This window comes from Macaca nemestrina, chromosome 19 (genome assembly GCF_043159975.1).
Source record: "Macaca nemestrina isolate mMacNem1 chromosome 19, mMacNem.hap1, whole genome shotgun sequence".
Lineage (NCBI taxonomy): Eukaryota > Metazoa > Chordata > Mammalia > Primates > Cercopithecidae > Macaca > Macaca nemestrina.
In genome coordinates this window covers 55364653-55377133 of record NC_092143.1, presented here as the reverse complement: position 1 = coordinate 55377133, position 12481 = coordinate 55364653, and the positions used below count along the sequence as shown (strand labels likewise).

Sequence of the window (12481 nt, the reverse complement as noted above, 5' to 3'; positions counted from 1 at the left end):
ACAATGTTCATTCACAAAACAGGGAAGGAACGAACCAATCATTTGTGATGATATGCCGAAAGGACACATCCAGGAGTCTGGAGAAATAAAGAGCAGTGTCCACTGTGGTCATCAAGGGAGGTGTCTTGAAGAACTTGGGTAGAGAGGAAGTGAGATACCGCTAGGCAAAGGAACTAGACTTCTTTGGGGACCAAGATGGTGAATGGCTTGATTGGCATGGAGGTCATTTTAGGGGACATTTTTTAGGGTACAGTGAGATATGAGTTTAGCTAATAGGTCATATTCTAAGATGACTTTAATTGCTGCAACATTTCAGATTTTATTGGAGTCTACCAATGAAGTGTCAACATCCTCAGACTGAAATAGAGAAAATATTTTCAAAACCCATCCTGTTTCAGTCAGCTTTTAACTACGTAAGAAATCACCAAAACATAGTGGTTTAAAACAACAACCATGCATTTACCTCATGATTTTATGGGTTGGTAATTTTGGCCAGGCTCATCTTGAACAATTACTCTGGTCTCAGCTGGGTTAACTGAGGTGTTTGCAGACAGCCGGTTGTTGATCATCTCACTTGATATCTAGCAATTGTCTGACTATCAGCTGACTTGATGGGGCAGCTTGGCACCATGCCTCATGGCCCAGCCACCTCGCCCAGACTTGTTCAGATGGCGGTGGTGTAGGGTTCCCAAGGGCAACAAGGGAGCAAGCCCCGGTGTGCAGACACTTTTCAAGCCTCTGCTTGAATTGAATCATGTTTCTGATTGCTACATTGGCCAAAGCCAGTCACATGTTCAGCCTAGATTCAAGGGAATGTAGAAAGCCTGCTTTTTCTTTAAAGGAGTTGCTGCAAAGCTCTGTGTCTATTTTTATAAGATACTGTGTGTCTGCTAAAAATTTATTGTGTAATAAACAAATAGAAGAGTGACCTGCTGACTGTTGAGTTTAAAGTTACTCACTTTGTTCAAAAAGTAATTACAGGCTATCTGGCAGACTTAAATTATATTTTGAGTGGTTCTTACGTGTTTTAAAAAGTGAAACTAGTGTACTTTCTCGTTTTTTAATCCTTTTTTTCTGGGCTTAGCTCAACTGAAAAATCTAATATATTTTAATCTCTCCTATTTGTCTTAGCCATATCTTTATAAAGATTTCCTGTTTTATGTTTAGTCTATTTGCAGGTAATTAGTTAAACAATGTGCCAACTCCTCATCAAAAAAGAAAGACTGTCATTGACAGAAAATCTCCCTCTCAGCTTTTGGTCATCTCTCTCTGTTGTCTTTGCTCAGCCTGGGCCGTGGGTTTGTTCCGTTAAGAGCCAAGAGACATTCCAAACTACTTAAGATGGAGATGGGACTAGTTGTCTTGCATTGTTCTTCTGGCAAATCACTTTTCTATTAAAAAGGCAAGAAGTCTTAGAAAAAGGAGAGGTTCCTGATGCATTTAAAAACCTCATTGTGTTATGGAACAGATGAACTGTTTGTTTCCGAATCTAAGAAGTTCTTCTCATTATCAAGTGTATAATTTTGGTTCTTTCTGAAACCAGCCCTTTTATTATTCAAGTTTGTATAATGGAAATAATGTTGAATTCCTATGGAAAAAACAATGTAAGTCATTTACTTTACCTCTCCCCCTCAAGAGAAGTGGGAACCTGAGTTAAGTATTCCTAATCACCACTTGGTAGGTTTTCTGGGTCCCTGACAATAGTGAACGCTCTTACAAAGCAGGCAGAGGGAAAGGCACAAAGAAATAGCTGGAGACCATGTGTGAATTTAGCCTGGACAGGGGTTCCTCGATCTGCCCTCCACACTCACTGGGAAGGAGAGAACTGCAGGGCATTCCTGAAGCTAACCCAAAGTCAGGTGGGGAGTAAGTAGCCACAGCTGTCTTAGGACTCCTTTCTTCTGTTGCATCCTGCTCTCTTTCCATTCCATTGCTTCATGGACAGAAATCCCTCTCTGAGATACATATGTTAGAGGGATATATATTAAATATTAGTTTAACACATATTTAAGGGATATGTATATCCCTCTGATATATATTTTAGTTCTTTCTGAAACTAATCCTTTTCTTATTCAATAATAAAATATTGTTTTTTATTCAGCATGGAAATGCTGAATTCCTATGAGAAAAAAAAATGTAAGTCATTAACTTTACCTCTCCCCCTCACATACGTGTTAAACTAATATTTGGATCTAAAATTTCAGTCTGCCATTGATTGCCACTACGATTTCAGAGTATATTTTCAAAAGGAAGGAAAGTCAAAAATTCTGATACTGGTTTTAGGCAACTTTCTATCGCTTCTGTGGTGAAATCTGAACAATGAGCCCTGAGTTTTGGTGACACTGAAGCCCTGGCTTTCAAGTTCGCATGCCTTATGATGCACCTGTGTTTTCTCTCCCGGCCCCGGTGCAGTGACAGCCTCATGACTAGAAACAGTGCTGAGGGGTGAATCCACATTTATACACCAGGGAATGCAGATCTTCCACCCTCAATTTTGTGACAGTCTTGAGGGCCTTCTTTTAAAAATTTATTTTTAATTTTTTGAGAGACAGAGTCTTGCTCTGTCACCCAGGCTGGAGTGCAGTGGCATGATCTTAGCTCACTGTGGCCTTGAACTCCTGGCCTTGAGCAATCTTCTTGTTTCACCTTCCCATGGCCCTTCCTGTTCACTGGTGAAGATGCTTGTCAATTTTGATGTTATTTATTCAGCAACTAGGTGTCTGGTTGGACTTTAAATTCCCTTTGCGGTTCTTCTTGCATTCTTAAAATGGAGGTCAGTGAAACTTTTTGGATGAGCACAGTTTCAGTGACTTGCTGAGTGAGGGCTGAAGTTCCTGGAACCCCTGTCACTTGGCTAGGAGAATATGAGTACAAATAACATTAACTGAGACAGTGAGGGGAGCATCTTGGGGCAGCTAAGAGACTTCACATGAAGACAAACATGTGAAGCTGTCACATGCAAGCACCTGCCCCTAGGAGTAAGTTCTGGGATAAGATGTCACAAACTCTCATGCAAAGAGGAAGATTTGAGAATATGATGCACACTGCTCTGGATTTGACCCTTCTAGTAACATTTTTTTACTCAAAAAATTGAACTTGAAATTTACTGTTACTTCTGGGGATGTTTGAATGCCAATACAATTTTTTGTTGAGTTGCATTTCCTTTTCCTGGAATCTTAGGCCCCTGTGAGCACAGTGTCTTACCAGCGATGGGAGGCTAGGGAAGAACTACCATGATTTTCAGCACACTGGGTTGTCAGCCATGGGAGAGGCCTCTTGCACACCTAGGGAAGGCTGGCTAGTCATGTCCCCACCCTCCATGGCCACCTCCCCGCACCAGAAATCAGGGTCATCTGGGTGTCCCTGGCTGTGCAAGTTCTTAGCTGTGTCCTCTGATGCTCTGCCACTCACATGTCTCAGTTCCTTCCCATGTAGTCTCCTCTGTTCCTTTGCTTCCTGCTGCCACCCCCTTTTTCTCTTCATAGAGTCAGCATCATTTTTTTTCTGCCTACAACTTTGGCTCCTTCGCTACTTTGTCCTCTCATGCTTTGGTCTTATACAGGGCCACCAAGGGTCTCCCCACCTCCAGGCCCTTTTGCTTTTACTTCTCTCAAATGCACATTCTCTCTCCCAGTGCACAGCCCTGAGACATGACTAGGATTAGCTCAGCCTTCTGTGCCGGGAGCCTTGCATGCCGCTGGATAACCTGCCTTTTGATGGGCTGCCTTTGGGGCAGGCACCCACCCTGCATTCACTCAGCTGTTGCCAGTGGGCAGGGTCTAGTGCAAAAAACTCCTTCTCTGTAGGTCCTTATCATACATTTTCCCTTAGAGAATAGGCTGGGAGTCCGGGAGCAGTGAGACTAGCATATACATATTATTCTGACTTCATGCATCCTGTTTATTCAATCATTAGTTGATTCATCAGACAGGGAGGCTCTTCTGTGTGCCAGGGTAGAGATGAATGAGAAAATAAGATCTGACCCCGAAATGTAAGCTGCTAAGAAAAAATGTGACACATATATGGAAAGAATAAAGACTGAATTCAGGGTAGTGGCCATCTCTAGGGAAGAAACGAACATGTACTGTGACAAATGCTGCTGGAATGGTGCTTTACTAAGTACCCAAGGTGTGGAGAGGGAAGAGGGCATCACTCAACCTGGGGCTCTGGCCTGACAACTGGTTTAAAAGCCCAGCTCTGCTGTGTCCTAATATAATTTCTCTGTGCCTCTGTTCCCTCATATATAAAGAAGGGGATAATTAACAAACTTAGCTCTTTTAATCCATGTATTATTAATAGGTGTAAAGTAACTGGTACACCATATCATTTCCAGAAATGTTAACTATTATTACCAACAATTACCAACCATATTTCAGTAGAATAGAGCTCCTTTTCCAGATGTCCCAGAGTGGGAGGCTCCCACCAGGTGCGATTTTTGGAGCACACCCTGGGGCCTGGCAAGGTGAAGATTAAATATTATAATTCCTCTCCTTTAGTGTATATTATCCACTCTCTTATAAAATCTCTCTGGCCTGTTGCCACCTGCATTCCCATGTGACTTCACTTGGTTGCAGCTGTGTTGGGCATAACTGCAGATGACTTTAGCCTTCCAGGTGCACGCTGAGCATGGCATGTAGTCCTGATGACTGACCTAGCTGGGTAGCCATGACGGGAAGCCTCAGCTGAAACCCCTGGCCCACCAGAGTCCATCAGTTTGGGAACTGCCAGTGTCATTCTCCAGACCTGGCCTTGGGGACCACAGCACAAACCCCCTATCCTATCCCACTCCTGCTTTCTGCAGATTTTCAACACCCAACATAAAGTAATAGCTATTGAGAGCTTACTATGGCCTAGATGCTGTTCTAAGCAAATTCTCATTTACATTCTCATTTAAACCTTAGTACTTTATGAGTTAGACATGATTATCTTCATTTTACAAATAAGTCAATTGAGGTTTGGAGAGATTCAGTGAGCAGCCACACTCAAATTTTCTCATCCCAAGCCCTGTGCTCATTCCTTTATGTCATGATTGTAACAACTTCCAATCATTGTAGGTATTTTCCTGGAAGAATATGAAAGATAAAAATCTGTTAAATATGCCTTTTTAAAGAGAAGAGTTTACCACGCCAGCATGAATTTTGGTGCCTATGTTTTTAATGACAATTTGGGATGTCCATCTTCTAATAGAAGCAAAGTTGCTTAGATTCACCTAGGACAGACAGGCTTCTCCTGCTACAGTTATCTGTTGTTTAGGCAAGAGAATTAATCTTTCATTACTCATGGCATTTTACTTTATTTCAGGAAAAGAAGGAACCATTCCTCATTACTTCTAGTTAGAAGCTCACGTTTCCATTCTCTCAGTATTAAATGATTAAAGAAAGGGCCTCCAGGTGTTGTTAATGCTGCCTGCTGTTGTGTTCACAGGTGACCTCTGGCCTAAGAGCCAAGATGGGATCTGCTTTTCAAGGTCCAAGTGTGCAGGAGGATGAACTGCCTATCCTTTTCTTAAAGGCTCCCAATAAGGAATGACAGCTTTTACTTGACTAAATTGAACCCTACTTAAGTTTCTCAAGTTCTAATACTCGTCCAATTCTAAACAATTTTAAACAAGCTCTATTGTTCTCATTTTTAAATAAGGAAATGGTGTTAAGATCTGATATAAAGAGGCTTCATTGTGACCAGGTTTAGCTACTAGTGGCCCATTATAAAGGTTGACATATTTAGAAGAATGAGCTGAAGTCACAAGTGTAAGGGGAATAGCAAGGACCTCATTTTGCTCCTCACTTAAGAGCGTAGACCATGGCCAGGCGTGGTGGCTCACGCCTGTAATCCCAGCACTTTGGGAGGCCGAGACGGGTGGATCACGAGGTCAGGAGATCGAGACCATCCTGGCTAACACGGTGAAACCCCATCTCTACTAAAAAATACAAAAAACTAGCCGGGCGAGGTGGCGGGCGCCTGTAGTCCCAGCTACTCCGGAGGCTGAGGCAGGAGAATGGCGTGAACCCGGGAGGCGGAGCTTGCAGTGAGCCAAGATCCGGCCACTGCACTCCAGCCTGGGCGACAGAGCGAGACTCCATCTCAAAAAAAAAAAAAAAAAGCGTAGACCAGCAATGTTGCTCCTCTCTCTCCCCTCTGGAAAGAGAACTCAGAAGGTGAGGCTGCTGGTGCTGGAGAACAACACACAGGGCGGGCTTTAAAACTGGGCTGAATCAAAGTCCTCAATTAAGGGAAATTATTTGGCTCCTAAAATAATTATCCTGTATAAATAAACAACCTTATTTTTTGTTGTGTTTCTGAATTCTAGAACTGGATATAACTATTGATGTTCAGTTAGCTTGGGGTTTCAAAGATATTTGATATACAAGTTATTTATATACCTAAGAAGAACCTTTATTTATTTATGAGAATAGAATGGCTTTAAAATATATATTCAGGGCTTACAGAAAATTTAGGTAAATCTAGAAAGTTATAGAGCAATAAAGAGTATCAGGTATAAAATTGAAACCCTTATCCCTTTGATTTCCCTTCTTCCCCAGAGATGATCATTTCACTGAATTTGGTGTTTATTATTCTCATATATGTTTTTGTTTTTACGAAATGTACGTGTATCACTAGTATGTAGATTTGCCATGCGTGTATTTAAACTTCATAGAAATGATAAAATACGATTTCTTTTATTCAGTCTACTTTTCACTATATATTTTGCTTTTGGGAATTGCCCATGTTCGTATCAGTCTAGTTATTAATTTTCACAGATGTAGAGTGTTCCTTTCTAAAAACAAACTATATTTTGTCTATTTGTAGGTATTTATGTTATTTCTGATTAACCACTAGCAAGTAATAAAAACACTGCAACATATAGAATTCTTTACCATACATGTCTGCTTTATGCACACAAAAGTTACTTTCTAGATAAACCTAGAAGTGGAATTGCTAGGTTTTAGGATATATACATCTTCAAATGTATTAAGTGTTTTTTTCAAAATGATTATATTAATTTAGACTTCCAGAAGCAGTGTATGAGAGTTATTCTGTGCCAATGGGTTAGTGTCATCAGACATTAATTTTTGTCAATTTTTAATCTGATAGGTGTGAAACAGTATATCACTGTGGGTTTTGCTTGCATTCCTTTTCCCTGATTTCTAGTGAAGATGAGCATCATTCATATATGTATTTGGCCATTTAACTTTCTTCAGTGAAACGCTCATTACCCTTTGCCCATTTTCCTCTGGGTAGTTTGTCTTTTGCTTACTAATTTGAAGGGGTTCTTTTTGTATAATGTATACTAATCCTTTGTAGTTTATATATGTTACAAGTAGTTTCTCCCAGGTTATTGTTCTTCTTTACTCTTATGTAGTCTTTCAATGTGCACAAATTTTAAATTTTAATATATGCAAATTTATCAAATATTTTCTTTTTGGTTGCTCTTTTTGGTTTTTGGTCTAAAAAAACTTCTGTATCTTGAGATCTGAATGTTGTAAAGTTTTATCTTTTACATTTTTCACTTAAACTATCTAGAATTTATTTTTATATTTGGTATGAGGTGGGACTAGCTGTATTTTCTTTTTTTTTTTTTTTTTTTTTGAGATGGAGTTTTGCTCTTGTTACCCAGGCTGGAGTGCAATGGTGCGATCCTGTCTCACCACAACCTCCACCTCCCAGGTTCAAGTGATTCTCCTGCCTCAGCCTCCCAAGTAGCTGGGATTACAGGCATGTACCACCACGCCCAGCTAATTTTGTATTTTTAGTAGAGACGGGCTTCTCCATGTTGTCAGGCTGGTCTCAAACTCCTGACCTCAGGTGATCCCGCCTCGGCCTCCCATAGTGCTGGGATTACAGGCATAAGCCACCATACCCAGCCTGTATTTTGTTTTATATGGCTAACAGTTGTCTCAGCACCATTTGTTAAACAGTCCATTACTTCCCCACTGATGTGTAATAACACATTTGACATGAATGAGGATTCTGTCTGTGTATGAGTCTGTGTCATGGCTCACTGTCTCACTCCATTCATCTGTGTTTTCATTCGTGCACCAAGACCACTTTCACGGGCAATCATTGTGGTTTCAGAATGGGCTTCGTATCGAATGTGGCCAGTACTCTGCTTTGTTCTTACTCAAAATTGTCTTGGTTATCCTTAAAACCTCAGGTCCTGTGTAAAAATTTTGGACTCAGCTTATAAAATTTCATGAAAAATCCTTTTGGGATATCGATTTGAAATTGTATTGATTGGGAAAAAAAGAATTGGCATCTTGACTGCCTTGATTTTTTCAATACATAAATGTGATATAGCTTTCATTTGAGTCTTTTATTTATAAAGGTCTGTCATATTATTAGTTCAGTAATTTGATAGTTAGCTTGTGATTAACTTGGTAAATTGTTGCTGACATGTAAAAATGCAATTGCTGTTTCTATGTTTTATATATAGAAGCTTTGCTAGACTCTTAATAAAATAACACAGGTTTTCTTGGATTATCTTTATAAGCTGGTCAGATTATCTGTAAATAGTGGCATTGTATTTCTTTCCTTTCCTTATGCTTTTTACTTTTCTTAGTATTCTGGCTTGAACCACCAGAATAATGTCAAATATAAGCAATGATGGAAACATCCTTATATTATTTTTAACAATAAACTGTTCTTAATATTTCAGCATTAAGAATGATACTGGCTGGGTATAGTGGCTCATGCCTGTAATCCCAGCACTTTGGGAGGCCAAGGCAGGATTGCTTGAGCCCAAGAGTTTGAGACCAGCCTGGGAAACATAGGCAAAACCCCGACTCTACAGAAAACACAAAAATTAAATGGGGCATGGTGGTGCATGCCTGTGGTCCCAGCTACTCAGGAGGCTGAGGTTGGAGGATCACTTAAGCCCAGGAGGTCAAGGATGCAGTGAGCCATGATCACTCCAACCTGAGTGACAATGAGACCCTGTCTCAAAAAAAAAAAAAAAAAAAAAAGGTAAAAGAAAGATACTTACTCTAGTTTTTAAAATTTTCCTTGCCAAATACCCACTGTCAGATTAAGAAAGTTTTCTTCTGTTACTAAGCATAGTAAAAGGGTGTTTTTTTTTTTTAATAACAAATGGTTGTTGAATTTAAAGTTTTTTCTGCATTTGCTGAGGTAGCCATGGTTTTTCTCCAATGAACTATTAATGTGGTAAGTTATATTCATTGATGTTATCATCTCACATTACCCTTACATTCATTGGACAAACACAGCGTGATTTTGTTTCAGATTTTTGCAGTGGTGTTCATAATTGCAAATAGTATATAAGTTGCTCTCCTCACACTGTTCTTATCTGGCTTTAGTGTCAGAGTGATATGAATCATGTAAAATGGGTTGTGGAGATTTTTTTTTTTCTTTATGTTTTCTGGAACTTTCCATATGCCTAACTTGAACTCTTCCTTGAGTGCTAGAAATCACATTAAACATCTGACTCTCATGGATTTTTTTCATGGGTGTGAATATATTTGTAATTAATTAACTCAATTTCTTTTGTTAGGTTAACAGAGCTATTCAAAATTTCTTTCTTCTTCAGTCAGATTTGGTAAATTATTTGTTTTTAGAAAATCATCCATTTCTTTGATTTTTCAGGTGTATTATAAAAATTTCCCCTTATTTTTGTAATGTGTTTTGGTCACTGTATCTATAATTGTATTTATCTGTCATTCCTGAATATGCTCATTTGTGGCCCTTTTTCTCGAACAATTTTGATAGAACTTGTCTATTAGGTTTTTCACAATTATAAACCAACTTTTAGTTTTGTTGATTTTTGTCTATATACCTTTGTTTTCCTTTTTCATTAGTCTTTGCTCTTTATTTTTTTCTTTTGTCTTCTTTGAATTTATTCCACTGTTGCCTTTCCAATTGCTGAGCTGATCGCTCATTAATTTTTACTCTTTCCTTTCTTCAAATATAAATACTTAAGAATAAATTTCCTTCTAAATACTACTTTAGAAGTATTCTACAAAACTTCATATTTAACTTTTTCATTATGGTACCCTTTAGATGTATTCTAATTGTCTGTGTTTTAATTTTTTTGACCTAAGTTATTAGACATGTTTTAGTTTATACAATTATATGGATTTTTTTCAAATGTATCTCCTTGTTATTTATTTTTCAATTCAGTTGCATTATGATCAGGAAGGTAGCTCATGTGAAACCAGTTTGTGGCGTTCATTCTTGAGCTTTGTGACAGAATTGATGGTCAATTTTTGAGTAGTCCTTATATATTTGAAAGAATATGTTTTCTCCAGTTTGGGCACCAGGTTATATACATGTTAATCTATTAGATAAAACTTAATAATTGGGTTAAACGAATCTATTATATACATAACAATTTTATCAATTACTGTACAAGAGGTATTACAAACTTCTTTATTCTGTTGATTAGATTTGGCTGGATACAACAGGGAAAAATTCCCACAAAATAATAATAGCTTACAAAAGTTAGAAGTTGGTCTGAACTTCTTTTTTGAGAAAGATAAATAAACTCTACCTATGCCTTAGTGTCCAGAGATGATGAAAATAACTCCATAGTGAGCCTGGACTATAGAATTTGGTTACTCCTTCCCTGTAGCTACCAGGGATTGTGGCTTCTTCCCTCCATGTTCCCTGCCACCTATGACTGATAGCCACAGATGACTCACCTTTTCTAGGAAGAACATCTGTGGGACTCATGGCAGTCTGTGTATTATGAGAGTCACGTCTTTCTCCTGCACTGAGACCTGTGTTCCCCACCTTGCAGGTACATTTTTCACTGAATCCAGGTAGGATTTTATCCAAGCTATATCCTTGGATAAATAAATTGGCAAAATATATTTCATAAATATTTGTCTCTTTGTTTTTGAGGTTTTTTCCCGTAAGTGAAGGCCCCAGTTGTCCATAACAGATTTTATTCTCCAGAGAGCCATCAGACTCCTTTACATAGCTAACCCTTTTCCTTGTATGTCATACAGTTACTTGATTTTATCTTCTCCCACTCATTCTCTGATTTAACATCTCCTGTAATACTCACCCTGTGGTTTCTGTCTGAGGCCTTCACACACATTTTCAGTACACAGTCCAGACTGTTTGTGTGATGTTACTAATACCACTGCCTGTCCTTTGACCATGCTGAGTCCTTGGATGCTTCTTAACATACAATGTCATAGAATGAAATTTCCTTAATTCTATTCACATTTCAGCCCATTGCAAGTTTTTTGTCCTCATCTGTCATCTCATTGCCTTGTTCAATTATTCTAAAGAAGTGTATTGTGAAATTGATATACAGTAAAATATTTTAGTGCATGTGTAATAGAAAATAGTTTTCTAAAATCACTTTTTAAAAAATTTTAAATTTGGTGGTACATGTGCTGTTTTGTTAATCGGTATCTTTCGTGATGCTGAGGTTTAAGCTTCTAATGATCCTGTTACCCAAATAATGAATGTATTACCTGATAGATCGTTAGAAAATAGTTTTAGATTGAAAGCTGATTCTAGCTTATCTACGTCTTAGCATAGACCAATCGTAAAATGTATGTAGAATGTATATGCATTCCTGGAATGCTTCTATGATACCCATTTTTGAGGGCTGCTTACATGTCAAGCATGTTGCTTGGTATTTTCTGTCTGTTACCACCTTTTTTCCTACTAGCACATTCGCAGCATGTTGCTTTTCCCCATCTACACACAAAAATTGTGAAACAGGAAGACTCGAGGCATTCAGTGATTTCCCCCAAGCACTGCCTAGGTACCAGCAGACCCTCACTTCTAACCAAGGTCTGACTGATGCTTACTTCAGTACTTTTAATCAAAGGCCAAGCAGCTGAAACATTAACTCATTGTATCTGCAGGTCATCACCAAGTGGTCTTCTCACATCATCCTTCAGGCAGCACCAAGAGTCACTGGCAGCAGAGAGAGAGAGGCGGCGGCAGGAGAGAGAAGAAAGGTTGCAGAGAATAGAGCGGGAAGAAAGAAACAAATTCAGGTAAGAAGGATCTTAAGATTTTTTTTTAAATAATGAGTTAAAAATTAAAGCACGTGACTTTACAGCTGTATACATTTAATATTGGTATTAAAGGAAGTAATGAAAATTCTGTCTGTATTTTTAAGGAAGAGAAAGACATACCTGAAATAGGCTGGATCTGGTTTGTTATGGCCTTTGTTTCTCTAACCATATGGCAGGAAGTACAGTCAGCCAAATACAATTAGGAACTCATGTATTCTTGAGTCCTCTATTGTCTGCAGTGGTCCTATCCAGGCCTTCCTGATGACAGAGAGCCTAATTATCTTAACTTAATTTGCCATCTCTTCCTAATGATCCTCATGTTTTATTCATGCTCCATCAGATGCCCAAAAGGAAATGCTTTTCCCACTTTCTGGTTCACTTTTTGATCCCTGTAGCAATCTTCAATATATTTTTTTAAACAATAATCTCTTGCTATGTGGGGGGAAAAGTCATTGTGTTGATTACTCTCAGCCCATTTCCCCCTAATC

The 12481-nt window shown here is 38.7% G+C and overlaps 1 protein-coding gene across 8 annotated transcripts in view; it reads left to right on the top strand.

The window, feature by feature from the left end:
- LOC105499060 (formin homology 2 domain containing 3) overlaps positions 1-12481 on the top strand; it is a 497377-nt gene that overhangs the window by 377987 nt on the left and 106909 nt on the right. For all 8 annotated transcript variants that reach the window (XM_011771498.3, XM_011771497.3, XM_071085772.1 and 5 more), the window contains one exon: positions 11838-11972. In XM_011771498.3, coding sequence (XP_011769800.2) covers positions 11838-11972 — 135 coding nt within the window. The remainder of the gene's footprint in view (positions 1-11837; positions 11973-12481) is intronic.